A 15,327-nucleotide genomic window follows, 5' to 3' on the forward strand; every position below is an offset into this window, starting at 1 on the left:
GTGTGGGCCCTGGAGAATCGGCCCTCAACCGTGATGTATTGCATAATTGCATTCAGAACCCAACCCCATAGTTTCTTGATATTAGCAACTTCATAGTAGCCCCCAGTGGCTTTGCCGATTCTAGCCCTCTCTTTCTCTTTCCACGGGAACAGATTGACCGCATTGTTGGAGACTTTAAGGTCTTGAAAGAAATTAAGCCCAGTGTGGGGCATACCAGTCACTGTAGCTATAAGCCCAACGTCCAGCTTGAACTTAACTCCATAGATTTTAAATGAGCCATTATACCAATTTTCGGAAATCTTGGAAACGGCGAGGTTTACCCTACCTTTATCATAGTCCACGAGCTTCTCCATGAAGCTTGTGAGAGAACCTTTTTCCAATTTCGCCCACACTTTCGGCATCGCTTTCCAAGTCGACGTATTGTCTGGTTCCTCCCTCCTTAGGTCTCCTCCCATCTTCGGATTCAGACTATCTGCTCTGTTTCTCTGCAAACTAAGCCCTTCTTTCCCGAAGTTGCTCAAGATTTTGAACCGAAAAACCCACAAAGCGTGCGGCAAATTATTAAAGATTGTTGGGGATCTGCCGCTTTGCCAGGTAATGATGACCTTTCCAACAAGCCATAAATTATTCATAATCCCTGTCATGATTATATTGTCCTTCTCTCCCCATATGACGGTCCTTTCTAAGGAGCTCTTCAATGTTTAAATTGAGATCTTCCCCGTGCCAAATCGATTGGGAGTCAAAATAAGCTCCTATATTCGCTAGACAGTCCGCCACACTATTTTGCTCTCTAAAGGCATGTTGAATAATAATTTCTTTAAAATTTGCAATGATCTCCCTAGCTTTCATGATAATATTTTCAATTGACCAAGATGGCTCTGACTCCCCCTTCAAACACTTAATAATATTAAGTGAATCTCCCTCGAGCCATAATTTATCATAATTAAGACTTTTGGCTATAATTAAGGTGTTCAGGGCAGCTAAGGCTTCGGAAAAATTACTAGATTGATTTCCCAAAGGACCAACCACCGCCGTTAAACAACTTCCAGCAAAATTCCTGACAATTCCCCCTTATCCGGCTTTACCCAGATTCCCCTTTGAGGCCCCATCAAAGTTAGGCTTAATCCACCCCTAAGGAGGAAAACACCAAACGAGACCTTCTCTCCCTTTCTCCTTGCTAGTAGTAGTGGTGGAGAGGTTCCACCTGTCTTTGAAGTCATCTTTAGCAGCCGGTCCATAAACAGTGCCATAGAGGCATTCAAATATACTCCTATAAATTTTATCTGCCACCACTTCAGGAATAGCCCTTTTATCCCTAAAAATCCTATTGTTACGCTCTTTCCTGATATTCCAGATAACAAACGGCAGAGTAAGTCTCCAAGTCTCCACAATTTTAGGATTAAAATTAGGGCAGTGCCATTGCTGCCAGGAATCCCCTAGGGAGTTCGAGAAAACCCAACTCAGGTTCCACCTGCTGAAGATGATTTTCCAGATATCCTGACTAAAAGTGCACTGATTGAGAATATGGCAAGCCGTCTCTTCTTCCCTGCAACAAAGAGAACCAAAACCTCTCTTTTGAAGGTTGTCCAGGGTTAAAATCTTATTTTGGATGAAAATCCAAAAGAAGATATTAACCTTAGGAACTAACTTCTTGTTCCAAACTTTAGCCCAAATAGGAATTTCTTCCTCAGAATCATTATGAATAGCCACAACTGAGGAAACAGAATATTTCCCATCCAGGGTTTCCCTCCATATCAATCTGTCATCTTTGTTGTCTCTAGGGATTTTAGCAAAAAGAGCAATCTGAAGGAACTTGAGCCCCGGACACTGCTGGCTAAAATCAATCCAGTTCCCATTTCTCCAGTAATCTCTGACCAGCTCACCAAACCTTCTTTTGAACCAGTCTTTCCAATCCTTAAGGATTGGACCTTCCTCCAAGGATTTGTCCAAAATCCATTTATCTTCCCAAAATCTTATTCTCCTACCATCCCCAAGGTTCCAAGTTCGACCAGCAGCAGCTCAGCTTTTAGTAGATTGAACAGCATTCCATATAGCCGAACCTTCAACAGTGAAAGAATTATCAAGGAATTCTTCCTCAGAAGGTTGCATATAGAGATATTTGTTTTTCCAGATTGAGTTCCATTCTCTTTCCTCTCCTTTTAATCTCCATATTTGTTTGGCTAATAAAGCTTCACTCATAGTACCGATATTCCTTAAGCCCAACCAACCAAAGGCCTTGGGGGAACAAATTTTATTCCAGGCAATAAGGGGAATTCTATTTTTGACTTCCACTCCCGACGAAAGAAACTTTTTTTGTTAGAATTATGATTGTTGGATATAATCAGATTTTTATATTTCCTAGATGAGATCAGATTATTATCCCTCCAAGAAACCATCCCTCCTAGGCCCAAGGGTGGAATACCATATCCCCTTTGGCTCCATGTGGCAGGTGTTAGGCATCCATCATGGAGTAGCATACCCAACGAGGTGTTCTATCACTGTTCCCCCTCATCTCAAACACCTTCTCTCTTAAGCCCAAGAGCAGATGCTTCACCCCTCTTGGCTCCATATGGCAGGTGTTAGGCATCCATCATGGAGTGGCGTACTTAAAAGAGAGTTCCTCATTTACAATGCATCATTTTTTATATTCCAAATAAGTTATAGTTATCTTATTCATCTTATTAGGATAATCAATTATATCTGTCATAATTATCTTATTATGTTAGTTCCTTGTATTGGATTATCATCATTTTCTGTCAATATTACTTGAATCAGTATTAATCATTTATTACCATTATTTCATTACAATCAATTTGTTATTCCTTATATTTACAGCATTACAATAATTTGTGCAAACCCAAATTTAGTAGTATTATGTACCCCTCGATCTACACACAAGCATATATTTATATGTTATATTTAACAGTGTTGTGATTTAATACTGTTTGACAGAGATATACATATCTAATATTAGTTGTCATTAGTTTAATTAAGAATATTCAATTAATTTATGTTCATTGATGCACAGATTTGATTTTAGTATGTAATGCTGGCCATCATATTAAATGTTGAATCAAAAGGTTCATGGAATTCCTACCTGTCACTGCCGTATTTTTTCCCTTTCTGCCTTGCTTGCTGACCCGTTCCTTACTCTCTATCTTCCATCCCCCAATTGGCACAGGGAGAGAGGTATTTACCCTACCCCCTCCATCGTGGTGAAAGGCCACGATGATTCACTGGGTGGCGATTTCTTTCTATAAAGGGTTGCTTCCTTTTCACCCCACGGGACCCACCATGTGCTGATGTGGGAGTCACACCATTTAAGGGAGTATATAAGAAAATTACTCAATGCATAAAAATGTAAATTAATGTACATTTTAAATATAGATTCAATGTGTAAATAGATAACAAGATATCATTTTTAATAACAATATAATAATTTTAATATGATTTACATATTACAGGGCTAAAACATATTAATTATTTCTATTATAAATGTGGGGACATGACATAATAATTGCAAGCCAATTCCACCTTCTTAGAACTTAAGGAGATATGTTTCTAATTCAGGTCTTTTCTAACTAGTGCCGTCATAGCAATTTATAAATTGCAAGTAGGTTGCAAATGCATATAAAGAAACTACTTACAGTTATGGTTTGTAGATAAAAAGAGATAAAAAATCAGGAAAACATTTAGGGCATGTAGATTGAACAAGATTAATAATATGATTATGAAATAAGAAAAAAAAATGAAAAATGAAAAGAATAAAGCATCTTATATTTTCCCTCAATTGCTTCTAATTTCCATGAATTGAAAAAAAAAATTAATAATAACAAATGTAGAAGACATACCAAATGAAAAATAACACAAACAAAAATGATTCAAAATACTTCTTCAAATTTGGTGAAATGGACAAATAGCTGTTCCATATGCACTGTAGACTGCTAAAAACCTGCTTAAGCATGCTAGATTTTGCTTCAATCCCCTTTTTTGCTCCAATGCTCTTTTTTTCTCCTTATTTAATCAATATTTTCTGCCATTATGCAGGCTAGATTTTGCTTCAATGCTCTTTTTTTCTCCTTGTTTGTGCTTGCATATTTAGTGTTGTAGATGCCTTCTACTTTTTTCAATTGTATTTTATTTATGATTTTTGGTTTTTTCAATAAATTTTAACAGTCAAATCTGAGCAGCAGGACTCAATGAGTCTCACCAGACTCTCAAAGTCCTAGGACCAAGTCCCTGGACCTCATTTTAATAGGTTTGCGTCAAGACTAGGAGAGTCTGCTGAGTACCTGACTAGTCCTAAATCACTGTATGTGAATGAAGAGAAAAGTGTAAAAATTAAACAGAAAAACAAGCTTCATGGTCTTTCACAAGCAAGGTTACAAAAGCACTAACAAAAATCTGAAATGACCACCCCTATTTTCATTTTGAAAGAGACTTGCAAACTACTATGTGATATCAATTAAATTGTTTAATAATCAACATGGCATTTTATCAAACACTTGACAAACATACAACAATATATGCAAAACCCGAAACTTCTTATTTGTTGTTAAATACAGATTTGCAATATAAATGTGCACATTCAACTGCCTTATGGGCTGTGTCAATTATTCAGGTTTGTATTCAACAATTACAATGCTTAGTTATGAAAATATGATAGAAAAAACCTGGAATTGAATGTTGTAGTGGTCTGCAGATGTAATGGTAGCTTTCCGAACTTCTAATCAGCAGGAAAAACAAGTAAACTTCATACCACCATTGTTCATGCACTATAGCGGCACTATTCATGGCAATGTAGCATTTTTACTATTCATGTGGCACTGTAGCAAAAACACTATTCACGCAGCACTGTAGCAAAACACTATTCATGCGGTACTGTAGCAAAAACACTATTCACGTAGTACTATAGCAAAAACACTATTCACGCAGTACTGTAGCAAAATCACTATCTTCAAATCTGTACTTTCAAACCCCCGTAAAAACTTCATGCGAGAGCACCAGATGAAGCCCAATGTGTTTCCTGAATGAAAACACCATTAATCCTCCTAACTGTGTCTTTCAACAGCGAAGAGAATGCTAGCAAAGAGGGATTCCGTCCTCCAAGCCCGATAATCAAATCTCTACGAAATCCAACAGCATAACATTAATCTCATCCAAGCATACCCCAAAAGAGAGCGCTCAACCTCAATTTATATCTTCTTCCTGGATGCAAACACTTCATTTCCTAAATGTAGGATAATACATTTTAGAATAAAATATTATTTCCCACAATGCACACATTAAAGGGAACTTTTAATATTTTAAACATTACTTTATATTCCCAACCTTATAATATAACGATAAAGTTAAATATTTAATTTAACACTTTATCGTTAAATATTAAAACATTGTTGATAATCCCTTTAAATCATTGTCGCCTTCAAATATTTTTTTTACTGATAATTATGCCAACCAGGGAAACACTAAAAATTTCAAGTCACTGCTTGGAGACTAACTTACTATAAATAGTAAGTGTCTAGAAACCTTGTCAGAGCAGCACCGATTGGCTTGAAACTGAAAACACCTAGGCCAAAACACTTCAGGATCCCACCAATGTCCTTGTTAGCCTTCGGGACCGTGTCAGAATAGGCTAATGACACCCCATATCATGTTGCGCTAAAAAGGGGACATTACAAAATCATTGGGTTATACACAAATCAATCATGTATCTAACATGACATAATTTTAGTATGAATAATTAATAAACATCTATTCAACAGGGAGTACTTAATACCACAAATCTAGAGTAACAACAAACATCAAAAGAAAGCCAAAATATATACTCATAATTTCTGCTTCTCAGATTTCACCAGGTTCCTGCTATAAAAATGTTCCAGCAATAAAGCATCAACGGAAACCTTTTCATTTTTATATGCTTAAACTAATTTATTCAAGTATCACAGTTAACTAACCTTCAATAACTCTATTTAATGCAAGAAAACAATTTGTGAATGGTCACTTCCCTGATATATGTACCTGCTTCTCCGTTCTTTTCCATAAATTTTCTTGCTCCAGTAAGGCTTGTTCAACCCGAAATGCAGCTGCTCTAGCACTTTCAATTTCGGCATGAGCCACAGCTCTCGCTTCTTCAACCATTCTTCTTGCTTCATCTGATGCCTAGCATTAGCAAATACAAAAAATAACATGTCAATTCTACTTCAAGTATTAATACTATTTAATCACTAACTAATGACATGTAACTGCAAAAGTTGTAGGTCCAAATAAGCATTAGATATGAAATGATATGATTAGAACATCATTAACCGTCAGATAAATTGTGGAAAATTGAATAATGAATAGAAAACAAACAGAAATTTCTCCAGCTTACAGATGGAATTATTATTGTCTCATAATTTGAGGCATCAAGCATCAATTATTTAATCTTTCCTCTTAGGCAGTCCAAAAATTGCCCAAATTATTAGATTTTGAGACAGACTGCCAAACCTCTTTTAAGGGCATATACAGAAAGGATCATTTCACTTTTCAATGCCTAAATAAGATCAGACGTTATACTACTGCCTTTAAGGGACTCCAAATTCTTCAAATATCATAATTATAGAAGCATAACTTGCTACCAATTTGGGTTCAGGTTCAGGTTTGGGTTCAATTGTTCAGTTCATGGATTCAGGAAAAAAAAATTAAGGTTGGGTTTGTTTTGGGTTCGCCGATACAAAAACATATCAAAAACAGAAATATATACATATTTGCAGCAGTAATTAAGTTTAAAGTACACCACAACACTAATAGTCAAATAACATAGCAAAATACACCACCATATTAATAGTCAAACTCGACTTTCATGATATATTTTAAAGTTCGAAAAGAATAATAATGTCATGTGTCAAGAATCAGCCATCATTGATCAAATATCATATGGGTCATCAAAAACATCATCCTTCTCCATATTAGATGATCTATATTGTGGTAAATTAGAAGAACCACAAATAGTGCCTAAGTCAATACGCTCTGGCTCGATATCCCACTTCTTAGTCTCCCCTTCTTTGTAGGCAGTTTGTTGGTGTGTAAGGAGATGCAAGTTTGAATGCACAAACACCAAGTCCTTCTCTTTTTTTAAGTGTAGTCTATTGCACTTTATTGAGTGGATGAAGAAGCATGTGCTCCATTTCCTCTCAGATGAAGATGAACTACAAACCTATCAAGATAAAATTAAACAATTAAGAGTTACAAAATTTAAATGATTAAATTAAAAAGATATGAGATTTTTTTATAAAATTTATTTGCAATTAAATTTTGATTGCAAGAGGTTGTAGGTGCATATACAATTCCCCATGGAAGTACCACCAACTATGAGCATTGACTATATACTTGTCCCGAAGAGAATCAAGACCACAATCATTTGTGCTTGTAAAGCCAATGAACTCAGCCCTCAATACGTCTTACACGTCATGATTACCAAAGAGTCTGTGAAGTTTTGGCTTGTGCCGTTGAGCAGCTTCAAGATCTCTATATGGGGGAACTCTTGTGGCAAAAGAAATGAGTTGACAACTATACTATTTGGGACTCAATGTAAAGGAAAGAAGATGCGACAAAATGGTCATCTTGTTCCATCTCTCTATCATGATTTGGTGTAATTATTTTAAGAATTTTTCTTCAGGATCTTGCTCTTTTGCATTTACAATGAATTTCATCTTCTCAATCATTGAGTCAATTTCATCATAAACATAACCCACACAAGGCCTATCCAAGTCAATATAATGGATCATGTGCAATATGGGCTCAGTGAAATCAAGGAAATACTCAACACAATCCTACCAAATGTCATCTAGGATCATTTGCTTAATCTATTTTGCCCTTATAGTGCTAAATGGCCTCCATATGGACCTATTTGGGCTAATTAACACATTAGATAGGGCCTCATGAACCTTTAGAAGTCGTCTCAACACAATTGTGTTGGAGGCAAAATAGGTATCAAAAACCTATTTCAAAATCAAAATAAAAATAATAATTTTACAAAAATTAAAACTAAAATTAAATTAAAAAATTTGTCAAGTCGTGCTTTTGGATTCAACTACATCAATTTTATTTGAATCAACATTTTGGACCACAATCCATCATCCATCATCCTAATGATGGATAAATGGAGTGTGATCCAAAACATTAATGACCTTTCATCCTAATAATGGATCATGGAGTGTGATCCACAACGTTGATGCAAATAAAATTGACGCAAATGAATCCAAAAGCACTACTTGACAATCATCATGGACTATGGAAATCTAATGTCTCTCATTCAAAAGTTTACTAAAGTAAACATATTTATTATTTAACTTACCTTCAACAGCTCCAATCTTGAAAATGTTCTAGATATGCCTTGTGACATATTGTGGTTGGTGACAAACATTTAAATCTCTTCCGCCTCAACATACACCTATTTGACCGATTCAATTTTGGTGCCAATTTTTTGTACAATAGGTTGAGAGAATGGACACTACAAGGTGTCCAAAAAAAGTGTTAATAACATTCCTCAACCAATAAACCAGCAGCCCTACAATTTTTGGCACTGTCTGCTATAAATTTCATAACATTTTGAGGGCCAACTTCCTCAATGGCTTGACAAAGAATATTAGCAATAAATACACCATCCTTCACCTCTCCTTCACAATCGACTACTTTGAAAAACAATGCCCCTTTACGAGAAACTACAATAACATTGATCAATCCACTACTTTCCATCTATCAGATAACAATGGACGCCCCTATTTGACCCATGAATCCTTTGTGGGCTTCAAAGAGTCCTCTACATATTTAACCTTTGTCCAATAAGATAGTATGCATCTTCTCATAACTCGGGCCCTTGTACACCTTTGAACCCTAATTAATTGATTTCACTATTTTTTGCCAATGTGGTGAGTGAGCAACATTGAATGCCAATCCATTCGCAAAGAAACATCAAGCTATGTCTTGATCAACAATCTCTCTAGACTCATTATGAAATGTCATTTCCAACGGTCCCTTCTGTAGGTTGAAGATGAGAAGGCAATGGAGGGACCTTCATCCCCTTTGATCTACTTTTGCTTGGTCTTCAATATATGCCATTTGGAGGGGCCTTGAAGATGAGAAGGCAATGGATAAGTTATAGCTTTTTTCCTTGCTGCTTGGTCTACTTTTGCTTGCTCTTCAATATATGCCAAGACTTGTTCATCTGGAAGGCCTTTATTATCTGGGTTGGGACAAAATTTGATGTCGTGGTTAGGGATAAAACACAAATGGGCTTTCACTCGATTGTATGAGCTAAAATATCTTGCTTTGCAATGCCACAAATCCCAATGTAACCTCCATCACCTAGAAGTTGTACCATTTCAACATATTTCCAAAGGGGAGAGTGTAGATCTATTTTGAAGCGACCTTCTCTTTGGGAGTTAGAAACAATTGCCATTTTAATACCTAAGACAACAAGCTCAATAAACAACACATTCAAAACAAACCAAAAAGAAAAAACTTCAAAACAAAACAAAAGAGTTCATTTGTAAAAAAAATGTAAGGAAAAAAAACAAAATCAACCTACCTCTTTTAAAGAAATCTTCCTCTACGATCTCTTTGACAACAAACCAACACTTGCAAATCCGTATGAATAGCAGAACAACCAGCTTGGAGTATTCAACAATCAATCTTCAACTCTATTTGTGCAATGGAAAGCAAAAAAATAAGTTCAGCAATGGAAAAGCAAATAAAAAAATCATTCAGAATATGAAAAATGAGATATGTTTTGCCCTTTAGATGTTTCATATGGCAAAAATTAGGGTTGGGGCACCGAAATCGCCATTTTGCATTTTAAAACAGCTTTAAAAAGTCAAAAGTAAATGTGCCAGATTTGGCGGATGTGTCAGTTTTGAGACGAAAATTGTCTTGGGTTCAACAAGGATGGACACATAAGTTGTGGCCAAAACCATGTCTGGAGGCACAACAAACCGGCCCAAGACCAGAAACCAAGTTCGAACCGGATTGGTACCTGGGTTCATTTCCCTACAAACCAATAGCGTAGATATTATAGTAACCTTTTGGTCTTCTTCTCTTAGGAAATTTTTTCCTCCTATATTATACGAAAGTTGACATCAACTTAACACAAGTAGTACAATGAAGATATCTCCCTATAAAAGCAAGGAATGATAACACCCACGCCTGAGGCCCTATGTCAAAGACTCTACAATTATGCTAAAAGAGATTCAACTTCTCCGAGCAGATGAGAGAAATATCCTATTAAAAGATTGGTGTATATCTGATTACAAAGAAATAAATGGCAGACAAGAGGAGTTATATTCCATGAAATTTCGCAAGCTCTCCGAAATCATTCCTGCCTCCCTTTGTCATGTCCCCTTTTAGGAATTAGAGACAAGGAGAAGACCTCTAGCCTATTAACATTTCTGATTTCCCATAGACTAAAGAAAAAGACAGGAAAATGATTAAAAATATTATTTTAAGTTGGACCCAATTATTTCCAATTCAAAGGACAAACTAATAATATTATAATAATTAGAATTAAAAGAAGATTTTGAACAGTTATAGTAAAAAAATTAAATACTTTTGGAGGAAATTTTAATTCAAGGGCCTAAATTGGAGAGCTTAATAAGGTGGCGCTTGGATCCATTTTGCATCTTGTCTTCATTTTGTAATCCATATTTTCACATTTGACGACAAAAACCCTTGAGTTTTGAAGATCTTGGAGAGGATAAAAGCCCTTCTGGATTTTAATCTACAGATTTGGGGACAAAAACACTCATCTCGCTTGGGGTAAATTCACCAGGATTGCAAGTGAGATGAAATTGGTAATCTTCATGCACATTTTCAGATCTGAGTGATTGAACTTACAGACAAATTTTGGTGTCTGTCCTTTTGGAGGGTTTCATTACTATTTTTTCAGAGTTATTTGTTGTTGTTCGTCATTATTTCATTGCTAGATCTACGTGCCACACTTTGGAGGAATTGTCATCATTTATTGCTTATTCCAGGTTTTATGCACATAATTAATTGCTGATTTGAGGGTTGTTGCTGATAACACGTCATTTACCACATGTGCCACCTATTTTGGGAGATCTGTACCACCTCTTGGACAAGGTTGGGATTGTCGTACAGCCTAATGGTGGAATGGTTGACATTGAAAAGGTATTACAGCTAATTTGTGACATTTTGACATTATTTTTCTGTTGTTTCTAGCCCTCTTCAGACCTGATACAGCCATACTATCCTAGCCACCTTATCATTTTGGGCTGTCTTTCTTGTTGGAGAGATCATTGCTGTTAGTGCAGCATTAATTCAGTCATTTCCAGCTGCCAATTTGCTGTCCACAAACCATACAAGAGTTCTTTGCCATGAGACAACTGTCCTATCACCATTTCGACTCACTTTCAATCAAGCAAATTAATCAATTAATTCAGAACAGCAAGTAAGGAGCCTTGTAAGAGAAATATATTGTCGTAATTCTGAGTTTATGTTCCCACATCAATTTATCACCATTGTACTTGTTTCCAGCCACTATACTTGTTTCTAGCATTGTACTTGTTATCAGTGATAACAAGCAATCGTATTTGATGTATCTTGACTCATACAATTCAGATCTGAGCATCTTGGGCATCAGGGGGTTTCATAAATGTTGTTCATTTGCAATTTGATGGTTTGCCATATAATTTCCCGTTTTTGATAGTTGTGATCAGCATTATTTTCAAGTTCAATTTGTTGTTTCATTTCTTATTCTGTTTCATAAATCAGAAAATACACAAAAACCAGATATTACAGAAATATATAAAAAGTGGACATTACACCCTTTGGACTGAACCTCTCAATGAAAGGGCAGTGAAAAGAAAACTTATCGCGACCTTAACCAATGTCAAGATTCAGCAGCTGAATATCTCCAAAAAGTGTGCAAGAGTAACTCTTTCTCACCCCAACTGCACAAAAAATCTGAAATAGCAGCGCTTCCCAAACGTGTTTCAATGGCTAGCGCTTACTGAAACAATAGTATACATAAGATTTAGTCCTGAAAAGAGGTTCTTGATTCTTTATTTCCAGATGTATTGACAACAGCCTCGCTGTCCAGAGGTTGACATGGGTGATATAATTGAATTTATTACATATTTTTACAAGGGTGATATAAGCAAAATTACATATTTTACAGATTCTTGCAGCAATGACACCTTCGAAAATTCAAAAAAAAGTTCTATAGACTGCTGGAACAGGGAGTGATCATTCTCCATAAAACTAACATTATATATACAGAATGATGGCCAAATCTAGAAAGAAATGGACGAAATCATGAGGAATCAAGTGATAGTGACGTGGAGCATTAAGTGTATAAACAGAGCCATGGTTACATTGATGCTGCAAAATTCAAATATATTAGTTGCAATCAGATTATACAGGATGTTGCACACTATAGTAGCAATGTGGCCCCTGTTCTTCATGATGGAGCAATTGCTGAAAGGACTGATTTGCCAGTTGTAGAGCATTCTGATGAGGCAGAAGATGATGTTGAAAGTTGATGGTTGGCATACAGTTGTTTGGATATGATATTAGTGTGAAGTTTTACAGTTTTGTAAAGCTCTATCTTGTGATTCAAATTGTTTCTAAGGAGATAGGGTTTTGTTCTTCCAGATGAATGTTTGCCTGGTTTTTTTTGTGGTCTATTGATTGCAGATGACTTTGTATTAGACGGTTGCTTTGGCCTGTTAAGGCTTTATTTTGTAACCTACTAGTATATATATATGTATGTATGTATGTATGTATAGTTACTAGGAGACCCGTCTACTACTTTTCAAAAATAGGAGAGGAGGGTACTTGGAGAATACATATAAATATATACACATAGATACACATATAAATATACATATGCACATTCATACACATACATATACATATATACATACATACACATATACATATATACATATATATAGACACACAAATGCATGTAGATACATATGTAGATATATGTATATGTATATATATGTGTATATGTATGTGTATGTGTATATGTATGTGTGTGTGTCATGTGTGTATGTATATGTATACGTGTATGTATGTATATATGTATATGTATGTGTATGAATGTGCATATGTATATTTATATGTGTATGTATGTGTATATATTTATATGTATAATGTGTGTGTGTACACAAAGTCATTTGAAATTAATAGACCACATAAAAAACCCATGCATAACAACAAGTTGTAAAGAGGCCATTATGACAATTATTGGGATATAAATTCTCATCCATGGCACCTATTGTAGCATGTTTTCTGCATCACAAGGGTTATATCATGAAAAATGTCAACTAACAACAAAGAGTTGTAAGAGGAAATGACCACCATTGAGAAGATCTTGGAAAAGACAGCAAGTAAACCCAAATTTTCACAGATATGGGTTTCAAAATGTAAAGGAACACCACTACCATCTATCTTGAAGCACCTTAGGGTTGAGCATTGCCTTGAAGAATGAGTAAGGGAATTTAAGGGGGCCCTGATCGAAGAAAAAGCGGACACAAGAGTTTCAAAGATTGAAAAGTAATTTTTCTAAAATTGGAGTTTGTTTTTGAGAGAACAATTGCCTTTCTAAGAAGAGAGGCATTATCCATAAGGTTTAGGGAAAAGCTAATACATTATCAAATCCAGTCACTTCTGAATTTTCAGGTCCAAAAATGCACCACAGGAACCCGCAATACAAAACCATCCATTCCCACAAAGAGCAGTTTTGAAGCCATTGTTTTCAAAAGGGTGGTTTCAAAAAAGCTGACCTACGAATAGAAGAAATGCTGTCCTGACAACAGAAATATAAATATGAATCCAACAAATGTCCTTTCAAAAAAGCTGACCTACAAATAGAAGAAATGCTGTCCTGACAACAGAAATATAAATATGAATCCAACAATTTGACATTTGCTCTTCCCATTGCCACTCTAGAGCATGAGGAGGCCTCTCCAGCTCCTATTTTAAGAATACCTCGAGGCTGGATTGGAGAAAGAGAGACATTCCATAGCGATTGTAATATCAATTGGAGGATTGGGAAGAACAATTTACCAAATTATACTGCAATGGTACACAAAGAGTGAGAGTGCAACACAAAAGTAAAGAATTCCAATTAAAAATCACAACTTGGGTGGCTGAACTGTTCAAGGTCAGAGAGCACAAGGAAGATAGTAAACCCAGAATTTCTCATAATTGGGATTGTTTTCATTCCAAAAATGTCAAATTGCCACTTCCAACTAATTTTTCTCATCTTGAGGTTACCAATATTGAATTTATCTCTCTCTACTTTGCTTATTTATGTTACCTTTCCATTTTGATGTTGTCATATTCCCTCCATGAAGCAGATATCCATGCCTTACACAAATCATCTTCCCAAGAAGAATGATCAGAAAATCCTATTATTTACAATGACTAGGTTAAGACTAAACAACGATGATGATAATCAGTGATTAGGATATGACAGTGAAGCAACCTTAACCAAACAAAAACACTAAATGATTAGTTAAGACATATAGTCCTTCAAGGGGTGCATCTCCAAGGAATTAAGCACATAATTATCGTCATAAACAAAGATGAAGAAGAAAGTGATGATATCTAAGTTTGCATCAATGCATAAACATTGGTATATACAGCGACCCCTATAGCGATAAACTTAAGGGAGGCGGTACGTTTATATTAATATGTGTGCTATTAATTATTGATGGGGTGCGATTACCATCCGACAGCAGTAGGTTATTAGTTAAAAGGCACGGGTTTGTTAAGGTAAGACACAGTTTTTTTAAGCAGCAAAGGGTAGTCTAAAGGGGCACGACTCTAAAAAAGGTTATGACCATAGGAAGGGACATAAGCCTTCCTTACCAATTGACGGCTATATACTCCATTTGAAAGACGTGTCAAGAATATCGAAGGAGAAAAAAAGAAAAGACGTGGAATCTGTATAAAAGAGAAAATCAGAATTAAATATTATCAGGATCAAAACAGCAAGTGGTATGCTGTATCGTACTGATGATCATGTGTTGGTTTACATTTATGTTATGTCATGTCTGCATTCTATCAAGAATTATGAGCATATATATATATATATATATATTACATTAATGGGCTAGTCTTTAATAATTCACTATTTCCTTCGAGAGGATAGGTTGGTGTGTGTAGGGAGAGGTGGAGTAAATCCTTACAAGATAGGAAAGCCCAAGATGGGGTATGGACGGAGTCCTGAAACCTTGAGGGAGCATACTTGTAGACTGGTTTTCAAGTGCCCTGTGACAGTAAATCCCTGTCCTCCATTAGGGTTAGGAAACAAGT

The 15,327-nt window shown here is 35.8% G+C and overlaps 1 protein-coding gene across 1 annotated transcript in view; it reads right to left on the reverse strand.

The window, feature by feature from the left end:
• LOC131043877 (stomatal closure-related actin-binding protein 1) overlaps positions 1 to 15,327 on the reverse strand; it is a 196,018-nt gene that overhangs the window by 130,727 nt on the left and 49,964 nt on the right. The window contains exon 4 of the mRNA XM_057977109.2: positions 6,022 to 6,162. Within this exon, the coding sequence (XP_057833092.1) occupies positions 6,022 to 6,162 (141 nt within the window). The remainder of the gene's footprint in view (positions 1 to 6,021; positions 6,163 to 15,327) is intronic.

Source organism: Cryptomeria japonica, chromosome 6 (genome assembly GCF_030272615.1).
Source record: "Cryptomeria japonica chromosome 6, Sugi_1.0, whole genome shotgun sequence".
NCBI classification, from domain to species: Eukaryota; Viridiplantae; Streptophyta; class Pinopsida; order Cupressales; family Cupressaceae; genus Cryptomeria; species Cryptomeria japonica.